General features: G+C 39.4%; 1 protein-coding gene across 1 annotated transcript; it reads left to right on the top strand.

The window, feature by feature from the left end:
- Positions 1–13913: 13913 nt before the first annotated feature.
- Positions 13914–15008, top strand: LOC126484691 (uncharacterized). The gene has a single exon (XM_050108286.1). It carries the CDS (start codon positions 13914–13916, stop codon positions 15006–15008), a length of 1095 nt encoding a protein of 364 aa, XP_049964243.1.
- The last annotated feature ends 7255 nt before the right edge of the window (positions 15009–22263 follow it).

Raw genomic sequence — 22263 nt, 5'->3', positions numbered from 1 at the left:
CTTCCAACTCAAACCAAAATCTTTATATTTGTTTGACAACTGCTTCTATTCCGTATAATTTTTTTAAATGTGTAAAATACACGTATGTGGATGTGTTTCACAGCAATCCAATGTAAATCACAACACGTAAAAAAGAATTACTGGTAGCAAAGACTACTGCGAAAGACTATCATAAAAATTGTCAGTATGTTATATTTTTCGGTGTCAACAGGCATTATGAGTTTAAAGTAATTTGTGCGATATTACAGTGTCAGAGCGCATTTATGATCCACTGAATAAGCAAACAATTAACCATATTCCGTGAATAACTCGATAGAGTGCTGACTGATACCGTCGTAAAACCACCGATATCGGGACAGGTAACCCTCCCTTTCATGTTAAGGGATCTTCCAACTCGTGCCTTGAAAATGACAGGGGTTTACTTGTAGAAATATTGCAGTTTTATCCGGCCGCATTTTCGCGAGTAATTAGAGCATACAAAACGCTGGGAAATGCTTAACTTCTCCTTGGGCAATGTGTTGAACATTATTGTCTGAATACTTCATAGGTTACATATTTCTAATCAATAATCGCTCGGACGATCCGTGTGCTATTTATGCAACTGATATGTTGACAAAAACATTTTTAAACCACGAGTCTTTAAAACCAAGTCTTTACTTTGTTTCAACGTCGAAATCGTAGTATTGTTCGCTATCCAAGTCCATGTCCGAACGGAATCATCTGATTGTAAGCTTAGGATGATAGGTTCAAGGCTTTTATTCATCTTCACCTACTTGTCAAAGTCTTATTTCTGTAACTTTTCAGCGTGCCGCACACAGTATGCCCACACTGAAGGTGAATGCTGTCTATTCCTTCGTGCACAAGCGGTTCAATGTCTGTTATCTTGAATGTTTCCCTCTCTCCCCCCAAAACCCAACACAGCTTGTTTAATTCTACCAGATTATACTTACTGTGATATGTGAGTAAATGCAATATTGTGTTACCATATTCACAGGCAAGAAAGTCAGATTTGTACATTCTGTCATGTGACTTTTATAAATTAACAAGCTGCAGGTGTTCAGCACGAGTCTGGCTTACATTGTCCGAGATATTTTTATTTTTCAACCAGAGCGCAATATCCCCTTTCTTGGTGCTCGTACTTCATCTTTTCTCTGTAACAGCTGAATGGTAACTGGCATGGTAATTACAATGACCGACTTTGATGCAAGGATGGCAAGAATTGTTCAGTGAACCACTTCTTGTAAATGACAACCTTAATTTCTGAGTAGTAATCACGACTGTTTTTGTTGCACCTAAATACAAGTTTACTCTCTGGAATCAAATCAGAAGAATCCAAGAACCTTTTCCTACGAGAACTTTATAAGCACCAGTACCATCACTCATTTTCAGCAGGTATTCGTGGAACGATTCTGATTCACTCACTTTTGTCAAGATAATACACTGTAGAACTACATCCACCTCTTCCATCGTGCATCTTTACATGAAACGAGGTTTGTGCTGCTTCTTCTTTCAATTAAAAACTCTCTTCTTAACGTATTTTAAACCAATGTATTTTGAAATTCTTTGCTTGACGAAGATAATTTGCTCAGGCATTATTGTAACGAGTTCTTGAGATGTTGGGCATACACTTCTTACATACTGTACATTTCAAACACAGAGAGCTTTAAAATAACGTTACTTTAAGGTTATTGCCGCCACCTGGCATATACATTTGGAAATCACAGTAAAACGTTTACGGATACACATTCACAGCTATACTGTTGCAAGAAACTAACACAGCTCGGTCGCTCTGTGAATGAAATTACATTGTCGGGAAATTCGGCAACAGCGCAGCATGCGGGAGAGAGATTCTCACAGTCTAGTTTGTAGCTCGCGGCGAGTAGCTAGGAAAGAGAATGAATCTCATTGGCTGCTAGCAGTTAATGGTGGGGAACGTGCACAGCTGCTGAAAATAGGGCCTTCTTCCTACATGACATGAACTATAGTTGGAGTGGCAACAGCAGGAAGTAGCATCCGACAGCCAGCGGCCACAACTGCAGTCAAGTGTATTTGGCAGGACAGCGTGGCAATGCCGCAACGCTGTATCATGCAAACGCACAACAAAATGCGAGCGTGGTTTAAAAAGTTCTCAGAATCACCACGAGAGGTCAGCACTAGCACAACGAGTTGTTCACGTGATATACATTGGACTGTTGCCTGTAAACACATGCCACGCCAGTGCTCTTGGAAGAGAGCAGTGACGGTGACGTGGTTTTGTAATTGTTCCCGCGTAATGATTAGCGAAGACGGAAAAAATCGATATTCGAGCAGTGATTAAGTAAATGTAAAGAAAGGTATGAAAGCAAAGGATTTTCATGCCGGTTTCCAGAATACACTGGGAGACTCTGCTCCTTCATATTCAACTGTTGCCAAGTGGACAAATGAATTTAAATGTGGTCGTTAGAGCCTAGATGATGATCGGTGCACTGGTCGGCTAAGATGTGTGACTACTCCAGAAATTGTTGCAAAAGTGCACAAAATGGTAATGGAGGATCGCCGATTAAAAGTGTGTGAAAGTGCTTACACTTGCCAGATGTCATCTAAAAGGGTATATCAATTTTAACTGAAAAATTAGAAATGAAAAAATTATCTGCAAGATGGGTGCTGCAGCTCTTGACATTGGATCGAAAACGCATAAGAATGGACATATCAGAACAATGTTTGGCCGATTTTAGGGGAAAGAAACAAGATTGTTTGCAGTCGTTTGTGACCACAGACGAAACTTGGGTCCACTACTATACCCCAGAGACAAAACAATAATCAAAGCAGTGTAAATATACTGATTCTCTGCCACTAAGAAAAGCAGAAATAATTCCTTAGGCAGATAAATCCGGTTTCGCAGTACAGAGCGAATCAGGATCAGGTTGTGGAAAGGGGCCAAGATAAGTTACTGTTAGTTACACAAGAATACACAACTTTATTCCACCAAAACGCAATGCACGGTTTTCTCTTTAAAGCATCAAGGATCAATTCATGGCTGAGGGCCCAAGTAACTTTTCAAAGTTTAAATAATTCCTTTTAAAACACAAGGATTTAGAGAAACGGCTGAAGACCTTACTTAAGTAAAATTAAAGCATCTTCTTGGCTAAAGGCCCAAATAATATTTCAGATCAGCAAAGTAAATTCTTTAAAAGGCAAGCATTTACTAATTTCGGCGAAAAACCATATTACGGAAAATTTAAATTAATTTCTTGGCTGAAAGCTCAATATTTCAACTTAATACAAGGGGACCTTTAAAGTCAAGCATTTATGCAGTACAGCAGAAAACCATCTAACTTGAAATATCTTGACGGCTGAAGGGCCAAACAATTATTCAAAATAATTAAAGACAAACCTTAAGATAAGCAGTTACACAATACGGCTGCGAGCCACAGATTTTAAAACAAAGGCGGCCGAAGGCCTAAATACAGAGCAAACAAGAATTTTAAATAAAACGCAGCTGAAGGCCTAATCTTAAAATACTTCACATAAGGTTCGGCTGAAGGCCATATACTGAACACAGAACAGACAAAATTAATACATGGCTGAAGGCCTGGCACAGTACTTGCGACAAAAGAAAATCACAAACAGCAAAACAGTGGTGCTCAGAAGTGTTCTAAGCGTCGGCCTGGGAAGTAACCTCTATTGACAGTTTAGGTGAGACAGGCAGCCAAGCATAACACTAAATAATCGGGTGGCATCACGACCTAGGGACAGCTGGAGAACCAACCAACAACCTAACCAATTCCCTTCCACCCAATCAATGGCACAACAGCCGAAAATATCAGCAAGGACGAAGATTGCAGCAGCGCTATGTCTTGATAATTGGCATCTAAACACAGTCAAGGCACACTCTCTCGCAACCGATCGACTGGCTACTCCAGTACGCAGACAGCATTCATCTGCTCAGTGGAAATCGCAAAGCTACACACAGTTCCACATAAACACCAAGAACTCCGACAATCCTTAAACCAATCACCGTGGAACAACAAGGACAAATCACAAGTCGACACACACAGAGTTTCCATAAGCGGTTGGCAACCAAATACACTTTGACCGACCGAACGACCAACCAACGGTCGTTCCCACTCCAGTCACCTTCCATCGGACAGTACGTGTGTGTGTCGCCAGCTGTCGGAGTTTCAGTTTTCACAGTAACAACTTTGCATTATCTCTCGGTGATTTCAGCTATGACTAGAAATCACAAGTAACAATTAAAAGTAATATTTAACGCCATGTGCTATCTGTTAACAGAAGTCTGTTCTCATTTCTAAGATTCTTGTATAACAGTATCGAATATTATAATGTTACTTCGGCTGTTCTCAAGAACTGTACAAGTCACATGTAACAACTAAAACCAGATTTCCATATGCAACTTCAGTGACGACATTCAAGTGGCATTGCCAAAGTTGCAGATGGAAACATCCATATTCCTGTGGCGCTACTCAACTGACTACACTTTTAGCCTTGCTTAAAAGTTAAAGTAGCTTTAACTTTTTGACACCATGTTCCTTCCCCCCCACCATCAATGAGCTCCATTAGACAGGTATCTAATGGCTTAATTTCAAAGCATCATCACATTATTTTACTTTCTGTGTTAGTAATCTGTCATGTACGGTCTCACTGCATCTAAAAATGTCCAGAAAGTGGTTGTTAGCAACAATTGTACAGTTTATCGAACAAATTATCTTTTATGTAATGTTTATAGTGAACAGTTTTACTCATAATAGCTTGGTCAGACTTTAAAACTCTATCTTCAAAGTGATTTCACTTTTAGTCATTGTTAAAAACAATGATTTGGCAATGGGATCCAGCATTTCAGGGACTATGGCTGACATGTCTATCAGTGACATAGAATATAAATTTTTGTAGTATGTCTAAGCCATTTTGGGTAAAACTTTTTATTATAAACGTTATGTAGACAATACTTTGTTGCTTATTGACGGTTATGCGGGAGGTGGAGATTCAGAGACGTTCAAGGTACCGCTCTATGGAGCAGCATGTTTCTGCTCTCTGCTCCGGCTCCGTCAGAGCTCTACGAGCAGAAGCACAGAGCTCTTGGCTGTTCAGTTGACAGTGACAGCTGAGTGGCACTGCACAAAGCCGGCTTATTCGCCTCCTGTAGAGCACAGTGGTGTTGTAAATACAAGACACAATCTGAAATTGCTTAGTTACAAGTAAATCAATACGCTGGTGAGCAATTGGGGATATGTGTATTAAAAGAACTGTAAAAAGGAACCACAATCCTAACTGAAAATGTTGAACATTTAATGAAGAAGCTTATTCCATTATTCTTAACGCCAAACAGATTTTCGAATTCAATAAAATATGGCCAGTAGCTAAAGAAGGACAAAATAAATGTAAATACATACTAATTAAGAAAGTTAATGGATTATGGCAAACTGCAAGGCACAACAAGGAAACTGAAGAACAACGAATATGTACGAAATTAATCCATCTCAATTTTCTGTTGCTGATCTTCTACATTTATTTACTTTCCTTTGTGTAAGAGCTTAAATACTGGAAATGATTGATTCAGCACTGGTGTCAAAACACATTTTGGATGATAACCCGATATGGAGCATCTCAGTCATTTTTACACAGTTGCATGAAGGAAAAGAACTGTTGTATGTTGATCTGAACATACTAAGCATCCATGCTGCATTGTCTGTAAAGTCTCAGGTAACACTTCTGTGACAAATGTTTGTAAGAGTCACTTAGTCTTTCTGCTCTGATATCTATCTTTACAATTCTGAATTGCACTGAAGACCTATGATTTCCATCTGGAGAGGATGGGTTACTGAATCGATGTCCAGAGAGTACAGAGTTGCGAAAATTCCTAAAACTGTTTTCAGTTAATCTTGTTTCAAATTCCGTACGCAGTTTTCTTAAAAGATCTGTGTACCCTCCGAAATCTGCAGTAATGGCAACGTGTAGTGTCTAGGAAGCCTGAATACTCGGTTCGCTAGACAAACAGTCAAACAAGTTGTGTTAATGAGTTTTATTACAAAAAGAAAACTACAATACTTAACTTTGACAATTACAGAGATGAGTCGCAAGCAAAGGGCGACATACGAAATACTAAGTCATCTTCAGTACAGACAATCCAAAGTCTGCGCATTTAGACAGTACAAGCGAAATGATCTAGCGTTGACGCTACTCTCGAAATCGCTAATCTTGAAGCTGTTATTGAGCTGGACCCTCGCCAGTCGGTCGCGGCGCTTATGTTCTCTTCACATAGGGGACACTGCTGTCGCATTGTCGTCCTGGAGAGAGGTCCAGTCAGTGTGCGATTGGCCGACTTCTTCTCGCGGCCATCTCTTCGCTGTCGTTCCCGACTGGTGTGCCGGCGCTTGACTTGACACCGTAACACAACGATTGTTAACGCTGACAGTTCCAGAAAGTAAGACACGTTTCTAGCGTCCAACTGTCTTTCCCAGAGCGACAGTTTCATCTTTAATGCCTCTATTTTGTCGCAGAAATGGAAGATGAGAATATCCTTCCCTTGAAGTGACACACAAAAGTCGCGAAGATGCCCTCTCACTTCAGTTAAAAAGGCTAAATCACAAATGCATTTATCATCTGACAGTTCAGGGACACTTTCTCCCTTCATTTCCATGGATAACGATATTTCTTGGCCTAGTTTCATGAAGTGCTCCAGAACTTAAGCACTGCTGAGCCAGTGAACCTCACACCGATAAGGTAGATCTCCATATTCACGACCGGCATCGTCCACAAACACTGCAAGCGATGATTTCATCCTTTTACTTGAATAAAATTAGTAATTTTCACAATCAGACTCATTGGACTATTTATTTTTACGCTTTTGGAACACAAAGTTGTTGACGAATCAGGCAATGTACAAGGATAACCAGGAGATCATGATTCTTCATTGTTCTCTGGGCGTATCCTACTTAGCCACTGATTTCGCCAGTCATAGCTGGAGCATGGTCTGTTGCTACTGAACTTAGTAATTCACATGGCAGACCTAACTTCTCCATAACCGCTTCAAGTGCATCGAATGTGTCATGACCTGTTGTTGTGTTCTTCAATGGGGTGAGATATAACATCTCCTCATGAACTTCCTGCATTTTGTTAACTGTCCTAATGAAGAATACCAGCTATGCTGTGTCTGGTAAGTCAAGAGAGTCATCCAAAGACAAGAAAAATGTAACACTGTCTTTAACATTCATTGTCAGTTGACCCTCCAAAGCTTTTGCTAACACTTCTATTCAGCACATTACAGTGGCTCAAGGAAGTGACACAAACTGTAGCTGCGGTCGTGGGCACAGCTCTTCCATTGCAATTACAAGGTGTTCTTTAGTAAATTCATCTTCAGCAAATGGCTTCAGGCGCACAGCTATCTCATGAGAAATTCTATAGCTAATTCTCGCAGAAGAGTCCCTTCTTGGATGGTCAACGTCCTGCAAGCAATATGAAATATTTTTATCACGTAATATCAGTAGCATGAGCTTTCAAAACTGACATGGTAATTGTTGAAACGAAGAACTTTTGTCTTGTTCCTTTCATTGCCATCATATTACAAAGAAAGTTTATTACTAACTTACTTCGTTTGAAAAGCTGTCTTTCAGTTCAAGCCTTACTGCTTTTCGTGCATCGTCGACATATTTGTCATACTCTGCCGCATGATCTACTACATAATGGAATCTTAAATTGAATTTCTTTACAAGGGTTAATACTTTTTGTGACACAGAATTTTACAGGACCGTAGTGTTCAGTAAAGCGGTATAGATCCTCCCAGGCTGCATTAAAGCAAGGCGGTTCTGAGGGCCTGCTGTTAGGGCTACTTGCCATGTCTAAATGCGCTGACGACTGCGACAGACGCCTGGCCCCGTCCACGCTCTTTCTCTTGCTGTCTCCTGTCGCTCTCTTTACTTCTCGCGTCTCCGCGCTCCCAACAGGCTTTGTTGGATGGCCACGAATAGAAGAAATAGTAAAACAAGCAGTGCCCACAGAAAAATTGAGTTTACCTTGGAGTGGAAACTGGAAGCAATTTGCAATTCCTCAATTATAACATTACAAGGAAGGGCAAGAAACATGTACTTACCATTTACAGGAAGCTAAAAGCAACTGATGCTGTAATCCCAATGACTCTTGTCATCCACAGGCTCATTAAAAAGGTACGTTCCATAGTTTAGAGCACAGAGCAGTCACTGTACAAGTGAGAAGGAAGGATAAAGAGACAGAACTAAATGTCATTAAGAAGATAGAGACCAAGAACGTTTGCAAAGTAGATATTGTTAATAAATTACTGTGCAAAAGTAATAAGAATAGAAAGAATAAACTAAATGAAGAAAAAATATAAGTGGTTACTCTGCTGAACTATAAAACAGCCTTGTAAGAGATCAGGAACATTTTTAAACGACACAGTGTGAACATAGCTTCTAGACAAATAATCTGGTGATGTATAACCTGGAACATGATTTTAATAACAAGATAAACAAGTTAGAAAAATCAGGAGCTTATAAAATCCAATGTGTGTCTTGTGAAGCAAAGTACAGCAGGAAGAACATTTTCGTTCAAATACTAGGATTATGTAGGGGCCAGTTGTACAATCTCAGGATAAATACATGGATAAATCGAGGAACAGGCTAACCACTGATTCACTTGGAGGTCATGTTGTATGACGCAATTTTATTCTCTGTTTAGTTGTTCCACGAAGTGTCCCCAGCCAGTTAAGTTGCCAACAGTTGAAGAGCATGCTGGGTATTTCCGAGAACGTCTTTTCATCATATTTATTTAATCGTCATCTGTAGAAACATTGTGTTTAACAAGAGTAGTAAGCGTTTCAGATCGCAAAATTATTCGCTTGAGAATACATTGAGACTGGTCGATGCAGTGAATGGGCACAAGATTGTAGTAGACAACACGAAAACTGATGCTGTCTCATGCAATGAAAAGATTAGTGCAAAACATTTAACTACACTTGTAACGTACTTGGATGTATAACAATCTATCCTAAAATTAGTTAAAAGATCAGGTATTTGTTGTTTGACCAGTAACAGATCTTTCTAAATTTCTGAACAAAGCAACCTCAATACCTACAATTATAATATCATTGTAGATGAACCAATAATTGCAGATAACAGCACATTAGTGGCAGTATCCGCAGAATCTTGCTAACTGAGCGAATAGTCGTCCTCTATCAGTTGTTATATGGAGTGGGCAGCCGAACCTCGATATCCAAGTTGACATGAATGCCGTTGCCAGAGTTTCCGCCGAGATGTTATCGGTAGGTATTGCTTCCGTTCAGCGATTACCATCTGATGGTGGAAGAGGTCCTACGACGTCTAAATGAATGTGCGAGAAGCGTGCCTTGACAACCGGGAATTGTCCGATTGGAGGGCGCACGTGTCTGCTCACTTTGCATAGCTGACAGCGTGGGTAAGATATAGTCCAGTTACGGCAATCGCGGTCTATTCCTGGCCATACAAATCTTTTGGACACCAGTCTGGTAGTTGCTCGAACACCGCGGTGGAGCCATGGAGACAATCAAACAGTCTTCTGCGATGTGTGATTGGAACGTAAGGGCGTGATCGACCATGTTGTACGTAACAAGTCGTACGTCTTCCCCGGGCACGTCAACTAGCTGTAACTTCAACTCCGTGTTGTTGTCACGCAACATGGTATTTAGCTCATCATCTTCCTGCTGGGCTTGCGCTAGTTCTGCAATAGTTACAGGCTGTGTTATACTGGATACTCATGACAAACAATCAGCTACCACGTTAGTTAAACCTGAGATGTGGCGTAAGTCTGTGGTGAATGAACTCCAATTGAGAAAACTGCCTTGGAGAGCATTTGTCACTGTTCTTGTTGAATGCGTAAGTCAAGGGCTTATGATTACGAAATCACGAGCTTCGACTTGTGGTCTGAAGTGTTTGATCGCTAAATATATAGCCAAAAGTTCTCTATCGTAAGCACTCCAGCGTTGTTGTGCTGGTGACAACACGTGTGAATAGTATGCCAGAGGTTGCCATGCGCCGTCCACCAGTTGTTGCAGGGCTGCACCAACACCAAACTGGCTAGCGTCCACCACCAGTGCCAAAGGTGCTTCTAGTCTAGGATGTGCCAGCAGTGCGGCCTGAGCCAGGCTCTGACGTGTCACTTCGAATGCTGCATCAGATTCCTCATTCCATTGTATGGTTGCATTGCTGCGAACCTTTGGGCCGGCTAATAACGCGTTTAACGGTGCCTGCTGTTCAGCTGTCCGTGGTAGATGCCTTCTGTAAAAATTTAACATGCCTAGGTATCTTCTTAATTCTTTGACCGTAGTAGGCTTGGGCATGTGTACAATAGCCTCAACTTTTCCGGGTAAGGGTGCTGAACCTGTAGTGGATATGCGCTGACCTAGAAATTCCACTTCAGCTTGGCCAAACAGGCATTTCGCTGTATTTAACACTATTCCAAACTTCTCTAAGCGTTGGAGTACTTATTTCAAATGCTGCTTGTGCTGTTCATTGTTTGCAGAATATATGAGAACGTCATCCAGGTAGGCAAAACATTTAACAAAATCGTCGAAATGGAAATGGAAATGAGCGTTTGGCGTCATTGGCCGGGAGGCCCCTCGCGGGGCAGGTCCGGCCGCCATATCGCAGGTCTTATTACATGCGGCGCCACATTGGGCGACCTGCACGCCGGATGGGGATGAAATGATGATGAACACAACACAACACCCAGTCCCTGAGCGGAGAAAATCTCCGACCCAGCCGGGAATCGAACCCGGGCCCAGAGGACGGCAATCCGTCACGCTGACCACTCAGCTACTGGGGCGGACGTCGTCGAAATGAATGGAATTGATTTGAAATTTCGTTAAAGAAGAATAATAAATTTTATCTTTTGCTTTTAAGTTAATTTTCTTTCGTGCGAACTTTGTTCTAGAACTACTCTCTTATTTTCGTGTGGTAATAAAAATTTTTACTTTCTTAAGAATTACGTACATTTAAAGAAAAAATAATATTTACGTGAACTCATATGAACTGGTTAAGAATATTAGGTTGAGAATTGAGTCCTTTAAATCATTCGGCCTTGGCATACACTTTCCAGATGCAGTGGGTTTTTTTTTAAAATATTTTTACTGAATTTTATCCCGGCACTAGCCATAGAACACAAGATTACCTCTATTAGCAGAAAATGTTTTAATTATTGCCAAGCCGACATTTATCACTGATCAAACCTACTTCATTACACATTTAAGATATTTTGAAAGAACCAAACTGTTTAAATTTCAATGTTAACTAACATTAGCTATCCGCCTACGAATGCACAAACGTATAATTAATTCAAATTTTATCAGCCACAGGATCACTGAAAAAGAAGAACAATTTCTTAATTCACTATTGATTTTTATCCTTCTGTTCCCGATTTACGGGTTTGATAATTTTTTAAATGTGCCGCCTATTGTTGGTCGCGGCACAGCCCAGCAACACCGCTAAAAAATGCTGAAAAATTCTTAAAGAAATTTTGTAGATGACGTGGGCAAGCTAATTTACATAAATAATTCACACTTTTGATAAACTCTAATATATTTAGATCAAACAACAATACAACTCACATTAATTCGTAACGCATCGTCTAATGGCGGCTAAGACCAGACAGAGACAAAAGAAGTCTACCCATTCGTAAAAAACTCTTTCACAGTGTCCTACCGCAATGACTTCTGAACAGAGAAGACCAAAGAATACATAATGCATTGTGCTTAAATAGTATTGCTGACTATTAACATTTCTTTGCAAATTGACGATATTATTCTCTTCTGACAACATTTTATATATCTCTGCTATCGCAAATACTGACACATTTTACAATCACATAATAAATACAGAAAAATTCCTATCCTAAATACAGAGAAATATTACAACAAAAAATATAAGGAGAATAACAAATGTCTTTTACACCACATTCAGTAATATTTTTGTTCAATAATTACGATATATACAACTTGCCCAGAGCGGCGTATATGGTACAAATAAACTCTTGTTCTTTAATAATGTGAGTTTGCCAGGGAACGTTACAAACAGAAGGGCAATCCTCGTAATACAGAATCCAGAAAACGTTGCCATGTCTGTGCGGCATTTCGCAGATCAAACGTCATGAAATTTCTTTCAAACAATCAAAGGGTGTTACTATGGCTGTCTTTGGTACGTCTTCTGGCGCTACAGGAATTTGTGTATAGGCGTTTGCGCAATCTTGCACACTAAAGACTGTGGCGCCGTGCAGCGCGTGATAGTAGTCCCTTAACAAAGGTACAGGATAACGATCCGGAATAGTTCTGGCGTTCAGTGCTCTGTAGTCGCCACACGGACCCCAGGCTCCATCTTTTTTTGGTACGAGGTGTAAGGCCGTCGCCCATGGACTGGATGACGGGCGTGTAATTCCTTCTTTAAGCATTAGCTCGAATTCCGCTTTAGCTATTGCGAGGCGTTCCGGTGCTAGTCTCCTAGGTCGCCATAACACAGGCGGGTTCTTATGTAGTGCACTGTATGATGCAACACTTTCTCTGGTGCTCCTGGCGGTTTCGTTAATTCAGTAAAATCCGCTAGGATTGCACGGTACTCTGCGTTTACCATTTGAATTAACTTAATATTGGTACAATCTGTGTCATGATAATAACAAGCCGTTGATAGGTTGGTGAGACTGTCTATCAGGCGAGCATTGGCCAAGTCTGGCAAAAGTCTGAAGTGTGATAAGAAATCAGCTCCTAGTATTGCTTCTGTGACGTCTGCTACCGTGAAATTCCATTTAAAATCTCTACGGAGTCCCAAGTTCAGATTCTCTTGTTGTAATCCGTATGTTGAAATCTGCGAATTGTTGGCGGCGGATAAGTTAAATGCAGTGCGCGGCCGGCAACAATGCAAGGACTGTCTTGGTAGTACCACAGTCTAACATAACACTCGCGACACTTCGCCTCGATTTTGTTGCCTACAGCGCCAGCAGCGCCCCAAGCGGCTGGTAGGTTACACTGTGAGTTCGGCGCGATCGTGAAAGAGAATAGCGGTTGTTTATTTTGATTTATACAATGGCTTTTACTGGCGGAAGCGTTTGTAGCGCAATAAATTGCACCAACAACAGGAAGAAGACACCACAGCTGTCTTTTTTTAGGTTTCCTAAGGATCCTAAGAGGTATATACCATCATGTTACTAAACTGTATCGTCAGGATTCACTTGCAAACTACATGTGTATAAATGATGAATGTTTCGTTTTAGGAGCAGAAAATGGCTTGTTAATAGCAGGCGAGAAGACCTCATGAAGAAAGACCAAGTGTACCTGTATAATAATATTAGGTTTTGTTAGCTACATTTCGAACAAAACTAGTTCATGAACGCAGACAACAACAAACTCGTGTGGAATGCAGTACCCACACTGTTTGACATTCCAAATAAGCCACCTCAGCTGACGATGAAGAGGAAACTGCCACAAAGATTCGACAGTCAATCTAAAGCAGTAAAACAGTCCTATGACACAGAAGCAGCCGGTTCAACTCTCCACGTATCAGTGCCAGATTCGTGTGAATCGTCAGCACAGACTTGCTTTGACGATGAAGTGCTTAGATTAAGTGCAGCTGTTCGTGTCTTACAAAAGCGTGTGAAGTGTCAGAATGTGCAAATCGCTAGACTTCGAGCGAAACTATTACGGGACAAGGAAAGTGCCTACAGACAGCGATAGAAACTGTATCAGAAGGAGCAAGTGAACAAGGACAAACGAATGTTAGACTATAGGATCCCGATATTTAAAAAAAGATGCCCTTGACTTGTTGTTAAGCCAGATTAGCATGCCATTGAAAGAGAAACGTGCTGCAAGATGGAAAGACGAAAATAAACTGTTTGCTCTAAATTAAATTATATTACAGCTCTCAGGCATACAGGTTTTTGTCAGAATGTTTTATGCTTCCATCAGTGCCTACATTACAAAGGTATGTGGAATAAGTGACAATATATTCCATCTTTTAAAGCAAAAGGTGCAACATATTTCTGATAATGATAAACTTGTGAATATGTCATTGGATGAAATGTCTCTAATGGCAAATTTGACATATGACAGCACTTCTGATACTGTTATTGGTTTTGAGGACTTCCGGTTTGCACGCACAGCTAAAATTGCCAACAGTGTGTTGGTGATAATGATTAATGGCATTTTTTTATGTTTCAAACAACCATTGCTGTACTATTTTTGTAAAGGAACAGTGGGAGCTATGCATTTGACTGCTATATTTTATGAAGTAGTCAAAAGACTTAAGGAAATTGGCTTGGTTGTAAAGACCTGTGTGACTGATCAGGGTTCAAATTTTGTGGACTGGAGAAAGAGACTGGGAATTACACAAGACAATCCAATTTTGGTATATGAGGAGCAGAAGATCTATTTCTTCTATGACACCCCACATTTGTTTAAGAGCATCAGAAACAACCTATTTAGGTATGACATAATTCATACATCAAATGATGGTTTGGTTGGTACTGCTTCTTGGAAGGACATTTCTCAGCTCTATTCAAATGACTTGCACAGGAAATACAAGTTAGCTCCCAAGCTGACTAAAAAAGTTGTCGAACTGCCAGCTTTTTCAAAAATGAAAGTGGGTACTGCAGTTCGTGTGTTAAGCCACACAGTGGCAGCTGGTATTGACACACTTGTATTTTGTGGTAGTATGCCATTATCTGCAACTGGCACTTCAGACTTTTGTCAGAAGGTTAATGACATTTTTGATATCTTTAATACATACAGTGTGAAAGGGCCTGTGCATCTAAGGAACTGTATTAGGAGTGATTCAGAGCATCTGGATGTTCTACATGTGACGAAGCCATGGATTCACTCTTGGAAATTTGTAGGCTCTGATGGAAAAGATTACTCCCTGGGGATAAAATGTGTAAAGGGGCTTCTAAGCAATATATGTGCTTTCGAAATGCTTGCTGCCGAGGTACTGACTGGAACAAAATTGTACTTATTCTCATGTAAAATTAACCAAGACACATTGTAAAACTTTATTTCAACTATAAGGCAGAGAGGTGGTTTTTGCAGCAACCCATCTCCAAGATAGTTTTGTGCTGCATTTAACAACTGTACACTAAGCAAACTGATAAATTCTTCTAATGTGGCAAGCAGTAATTGGGAAGGAATTGACTGGGGTCAGGCAATACTGGACATGAAATCTGCTCAAACATTAAAGGTCTCACAGTTGTTATGCAGTAGTGATACAAGTTCTGCAACAAAGCTACCAAATGTGGAAGTCCCAGCAGACCTTGGAGAACAAAACAGTATGAGATATGTGTTTGGTTACATACTGAAGAAACTTTTTTCTTGTGTCAAGTGCAGGAATCTACTTGTAGACAACAGCCAGGACTTAGATGCAAATGACAAATTTTATTGCCATTTCAAAAGTTATGAAGACAATTTTGGAAGCTTGGTTATTTGCAGTGAAAATATTTGTTTATTTTTGAGGGATTGTGAAAATCAGATGGCTTCAGTTTTTGATGAACATTCTCACAAGAAAAACTGTGGTGAATTATACGTAAACTTGTTGATGGCTGTCCCAAGTTTTCCTCCTGGATCTTGTGAAGAAACTAAGCTGCTGTTAATCAAGATATTTGTTAAAGTGAGACTCGTTTACTGGCTCAAATATTGGAATCAAGACTTAGTTTCTAACAACAAGGAAGCAAATAAGAAACTGAAGAAGTTGGCTCATTTGGGCTGCTGATTTCTTTGGTATGTATTTCGTTCACTTGTGTTGTTAGTCACTTAATTTTACTTGCTTCTTTCGTGTGACGGCATTATTTTGTCAGCACCTTGTGCACTGACAGATTGATTGAAAATTATTCAAATATTTGGTTTTTCGTGAAATGTAGTGTAATCAGCACATTATAATGTTTTTAGCATATTTCTCCCACTATTTTGCAGTTGCTTGTCCCACTTAGAATAATGTAAAGATGAAGGTCGTACTTGTGGCAACAGGCGAAAATGACAAACGCAGTAGGCCTACAGAATGATAAATGAGCTGTCGATCATTTTTGCATGTAGAGGTACATTCTGTGCTTCTTACATGTGAATCTGTGTGTTTATATTCTTTTGATATCAACGTGGTAAGCTGCAATTCTGTCTAATGTCACTTGTTTCTTCACGAATGTGTTGTAGCTTGCCACTCTATTCATGATTTTTGTCCGTACTTGAGCTTATTTTAGAATCATTTTTAGAAACATGTATGCCTTCTGATACCACACAAACCCTTGGAGGCAAGAAAATAACTCAAATAATTCGGAAATTACGTAGGAAATGGATGCAAACAAACATTATGCTTACGACGCGTCAGACGTTCACATTACCTGCCACTTGGAGCGCTAGTGTCGCTCCATCTGTCAAAAGGCAACAACTTTTACAGCAGTGAGTGTCGCGACTGTTATATTAGACTGTGGTAGTACACTGAGGTCTGAACCGGGGTCACCAATGTTGCGTAAGTAGGTGTGGACCCACGCAAACACAGTTAGAAATTGGAAACTAACGGAGTCTGAACTCAAGTTTCTTTTTTATTTCTTTCACATATAAAAGGTTGTTAAGTGAGAGAATACATAAAAGAGAATCAACAACAAAGAGTAAAACGGTAGGTATGAGAATCACAGTCGACGGCTCTCTTCTCTGTGACTCCCGTGCGAACTGTAGAGAATAATCTCTGTGATTGGCGCGAGTTTTACGCGTCGGCTGCGATAGACGTATGCGGTAGTTGCCACATAATTTTCAGGGACCAGATGAAGACACTTTTAGATCTTGCTGCCGAAGAGCTGCTTCATTGCGACTGTTTAATAGCTAAGAGAATTTATAGAAAGGGAGTGGAGTATGCAAAAAAGAAATACACCGACAGTTTCGTTAAAGAGGTTGATAATCCCTGTAAGGCATGGAATCTGACAAATGAGCGCATGAGGAAGCCTATCTTTGCCTTAGTTTCCAGTAAACCCGATGTCTTCAATCAGTACTTTGTTAGCATAGTGAAAAATACTGTAAGTGAAATATCAGACTTTGGCTTAGAATCTACAGCTCGTATAAAAAATGTAAGTCTTTTAAGGATTAAAAACTGGAATGAAATGCACCCTAAGAATACTGTAAGAATAATGAATTCGTATTTAGCCACAGTGTAAATGAATTAGGTCCTGCGACTTTGCCATGCCTGCTACAGAAATGATACGTACGCCGAAATACGTTACAATAAATGATGCTACTTTATTTTTGTGAGTGGCGCTAAAATATAGAGCTCACGATTCTAGTGATGTGAGTAGTTTAGTCGATGTCAGTGAGCTTCCCGATGCTAGTATTACTAAATACATATGAAACACACACTAGAGAAAGAGAGATAAAAAACATAGAGTAGTTAACATACAAAAGGTAGCAAAAATAAAGAATAAATTATCCACACTTCGTGCGAATAAACCCAGAACCTCTGGCGGCGTGCACTGAACTACTGACACACGCGCGAAAATTTGACACTCGCACACTAACACACACACACACACACACACACACACACACACACATGGTAGGGGGCTGCAGGTCGCTACACATATAGGCATTCAGAGAGATCAGATATCAATGACATGTCGAGCAGTCCTGAAGAAAATTATTCTGTAGCTCGCTCAACCAATAGACATGTTAATCAGCAAATATTTCTCCTACATTATCTTCCCGAGGGCTTCAAGATGAGGCAAGAAATGCATAATCATGACACCTGCAACAAGAGGAACATTGAAATACCAAGCTGTCGACTATCTGGAACACGAGACAGTTTTCCAATGGTTGCTCTAAAGTTGTTCAACACATTGACACAGTGCCTCAAGAAGTGCATTTTCTTCCACTAGAACCATTCAAAAGAAAAATTGCACAGAACTTGAATCAGCACCCTTAAATCTCTATAGAAGAATTTTTCAGCAACCACTAAAGTTATTGGAGCAAATGTTTTTTCATCTGTTATATACATACTTATTGTGACCAATCTTCTTCATATGTTATGTGAAAAATTGTAACTCCTCACATTTTTTTGTTTAAGAAATAAGCATGTAAATATTATGCTCAGAAAAGATAGCAGAGGCTAGACTGGTAATGACCTGTACATAGAATGTAAGTTACAAGTTGTATGCAATAAAATACACACGTTGATAAAGTTACAATCAGAAGGACACCACACTCAATTGATTCAGAAGCAACATCTTTAAGCAAGATAATATTCTATCAAATGTTGCTCTATAGTAGAAGTAATTGAAAGAAAACACATAATATATGAAAAACTGTGAAATGCAGTCCACTTTTTGAAATATTTGAAATAGTTGGTCTCTTCAGACTCTCTAACAAACTATGAAAACACAGGCATCATGGAGATTGCTTTGACTGTTCTGTTTACTGTTTACTGGCTAGCTTGTTGCTGTATTTATGTTTCTGAATAGTTCATTCATTACAGCAGCAGTGGGCATTCTATAGAAAGTTTCTTTGCTGAATCAGTGAACTCTATTTGTGCATCCACTTTTGCAGTTCTTGGGCATATACAAATCCTTTTTCTGTGTTGTTATGATTATTACTAATTGCATTGAGGGGGTATATGAAGAATAAGACGCCAACATTTACAATAAACCCAATAATCTTTTTGACATTACTCAAGTAGAAATGTACCTAAGACACATATCCAAACTGAAAGCTATTGGTATTGTATCTCATCCAAAATGTTTGAGGAACAGTTTGGACTTGCGCAATCAGCTCTAGCAGTTATATGTAATCTGGGAGTGAAGGAGAAGTAACTGAAGATGTGACACCTTCACTGCGTTCTTGCTTCTGTTCTACAATCACCTCAACCTAAAATTATCAATTTTGTTTTCAGAATAAAAATACCTATTCTCAAATGTGAAAGAATTAGCAGAGTTACAGAGGTCCTGCTTCAAAAGTAGTATGACAAGAACCAGAGAAGGAAGGAATAATTGTTTCAGTATAAGAAGAAGCATAAAGCTCGAAATTGGGTTTAGAAAAGAAAATTTAAAATAAGTAATTTCAAAATAAATATATATTCATCTGTGTACATGTCTTCATTTTATTTTCATATAATTACAAAAAGGAACTGCATTATTTATCCAAACTGTCTCTTGTACATGTTGACTATTGTTACACACGTCTTTTTGATAATTCTGCTGGCTAGAGGCAATGTATCTGAGTTTCAGCATAGCTGGCTCACTGGAGGAGCAGAATCGTTTCTGAAAGGAAGAAATAATTGCATGGAAAATTTGTCTGACAATTCAAGGGAATCTTAAAAACATATCTTTCCACCACTCCTTCCACTGTTAGGACTATGTAGATTCAATAACTAAGGATTCATGTTTGCTGAATGACAAGTAGCTATGCTCTTATACTCACATACAACAATTATGCTATGATAAATATCAGGGAGCTTATGTGGATAATACTGATAACTGAGAAACACAACAGCTATATTTATAGTCTTTTTCTTAAAAAAAGAGAGAAAGTATTGACTTTATTGTTAATGTTACTACGTTACACTAGCTTGAGTTAGTACAAATAGTTTATATGTTTATGGGAGTAATGCTAAGTGGAAGACAATTTTGCTGCTCTGAAGCATGAACAGTGTTTTCTGTTATAGATGCAGTGTATCTGAGTGAATTCTGGACATAAGTGTGATAGTACACTTATAATGTTGCTATCTAATACTGGAAAAGGTGTTGATAGAAATAGCGCCTAAGACTAGTGTATGTTTTCGATTTACTTAGGTTTATTTGGGCACTTTCTGCTAAAGGAAATGGAGCAGTTCTTTCTAATGCTGCAGTAACTGGAACATATGCCAGATAAACGGCACTATTTTGGCATGAATTATCGTTTTTATAAGCCAAATTTATATAAAAGAACACAAAAGTAAGACATTACAAAACACTAATAGCAAATAAATATTACTACAAATGCTAGAAAACATGGAAATATTCTCACCTGTCAGCTATAAGCCCCAGTTTTTCACATACAAGATCCAAAGGATGAGTTACACCTTCTTTCAGTGGACGAAATCTACTAAATATAAAAACGGATTCATTATGTTCTTCAAAGTAATTGGGATGACATATGGGTTTCTTCTCCTCCCTTGTTCTGACAAATAACTCTGCCAAAATCTCATCATCACTGTCTAATTCTATCATTATTACTGCTATCAACAAAATTTATTTTCCAGGTAAACTCGCTAACTCAGCCTGAAATCGCTAGTTAAGTTACCTGGAATTTATACTCTAGTTAGACATTATTTTGTGTTGGTACAATGTGTTTCCTGCGCTATTCTGAGAATAGAGCTTCACCAGCTGCTAACTGGTGCTTGTACAAGCAACCCTAACTATGACAAATCAGCTGCTTTGTACCATGAGTGTGAAACACACCATACACTTAAAGGAATAGAAGAAAGTTTAGAAATCTTGCACATAAAAAAAGGGAGAAAACTCGACTTGCTAGAAGAACTGCAGATCGCCATTCATGAAAAGAAACATGACAATATTCTAAATGCAGAAATGAAAGACGTTGGAACAATATTTCTTAATGGCATTTTAAGTTTTCGGTACATCTTTGATGAAATAGCTACAGGCTGACGATCATAGACTTTGGAACATAGGCAACCAGTAGAATAATATTATAGTAGTTGAGCTACTAACTGTGCTCACACAATGATACCACAGACATGTCAGTTCACAGCAACACTCAGACCAGTGCAGACGTTTCAACTTGATACTCCTGGAGACCATAGCAGATTGGTAGGACATTGTCTGATGTGTTAGGTGCTGTCAGGTTGAATGACTACTGACAGAAATCGACGATTTTAATGTAAGAATAACAAGACCCACATTCCAATGTGTTTTTACTCTGTTTCATTTTATGAATGCTGCAAATAAGTTCGTGGACTTTTCAGTGTTTTAACGTAATGAGTTAAGTTTTACAACCTGATGAGAGCATTGCAACACATTGTTAAGCCGTGTGCACCATTTGTAGTTTGTACACATGAAATTTTAAATCAAGACGAAGAATTCTGCAAACACTCTCCTGGGACATTCCAAACACTGCTGCTTGCTTATGAATTGAATGCCTTGGGCTCCGTAAGAGAGACTCGCGTGCAATATCAATGTTTGCTGGGGAGTGTACACTTCTTCGTTCTTCTCGAGTGCAGATCCGGTCTCATCAAAGTTATTAATCAAACATTTTATCGCGTGTTTCGACTGACAGGCATCATAACGTCCAAAATTATAAAAATGTCGAAACTCCCTCTGTGCTCCTACCAAACTATCACTGTATTTAGAAAACATCTTTATGACTAACACAAGCTGTTGTCCATTCCACTGATCCATGGTTACTGAAATGGTAGACTGTTTAGTCGCTAGCTGTCACGAACCCACAGAGCTGCCACCTGCCCATGGCTGCTACTACTCATCTCAATCATTCCTGTTTTCTGTGTCACCCTGTTGTGCTCAGTACTGTGTGTCGTCTGTTGTATTTTGATCTAACAACCTTGTCTCTCACCCTCTCGATGTGTAACCTATCTGTGGTCGAATAAATTAACCAAGAAGCTGATTTTCTCTGAGAAAGATTTCATACTTTGTGTTTTATCTGGCAGCACCACAGAAAGGTAGTGTTATGCTGTGATATTGGACCCTGTTGTTGTTGTTGTTGTTGTTGTTGTTGTCCTCAGTAATGAGACTGGTTTGATGCAGCTCTCCATGCTACTCTATCCTGTGCAAGCCTCTTCATCTCCCAGTACTTTCTGCAACCTACATCCTTCTGAATCTGCTTAGTGTATTGACCTCTTGGTCTCACTCTACGATTTTTACCCTCCACACTGCCCTCCAATGCTAAATTTGTGATCCCTTGATGCCTCAGAACAAGTCCTACCAACTGGTTCCTTCTTCTTGTCAAGTTGTGCTACAAACTCCTCTTCTCCCCAATTCTATTCAATACCTCGTCATTAGTTACGTGATCTACCCATCTAATCTTCAGCATTCTTCTGTAGCACAACATTTCGAAAGTTTTTATTCTCTTCTTGTCCAAACTATTTATCGTCCATGTTTCACTTCCATACATGGCTACACTCCATACAAATACTTTCAGAAGCGACTTCCTGACACTTAAATCTATACTCGATGTTAACAAATTTCTCTTCTTCAAAAACGCTTTCCTTGCCAGTCTACATTTTATATCCTCTCTACTTCGACCATCATCAGTTATTTTGCTCC

The sequence above is a fragment of the Schistocerca serialis genome, chromosome 6 (assembly GCF_023864345.2).
Source record: "Schistocerca serialis cubense isolate TAMUIC-IGC-003099 chromosome 6, iqSchSeri2.2, whole genome shotgun sequence".
Classification (NCBI taxonomy): domain Eukaryota; kingdom Metazoa; phylum Arthropoda; class Insecta; order Orthoptera; family Acrididae; genus Schistocerca; species Schistocerca serialis.
The sequence above is the reverse complement of the archived record's forward strand: the minus strand, read 5'-3'. Positions and strand labels throughout refer to the sequence as shown.

What these genes read in the sequence shown, in the direction of transcription:
- LOC126484691 (XM_050108286.1), top strand. Translation starts at nt 13,914, where the DNA reads ATGTTTTATGCTTCCATCAGTGCCTACATTACAAAGGTATGTGGAATA.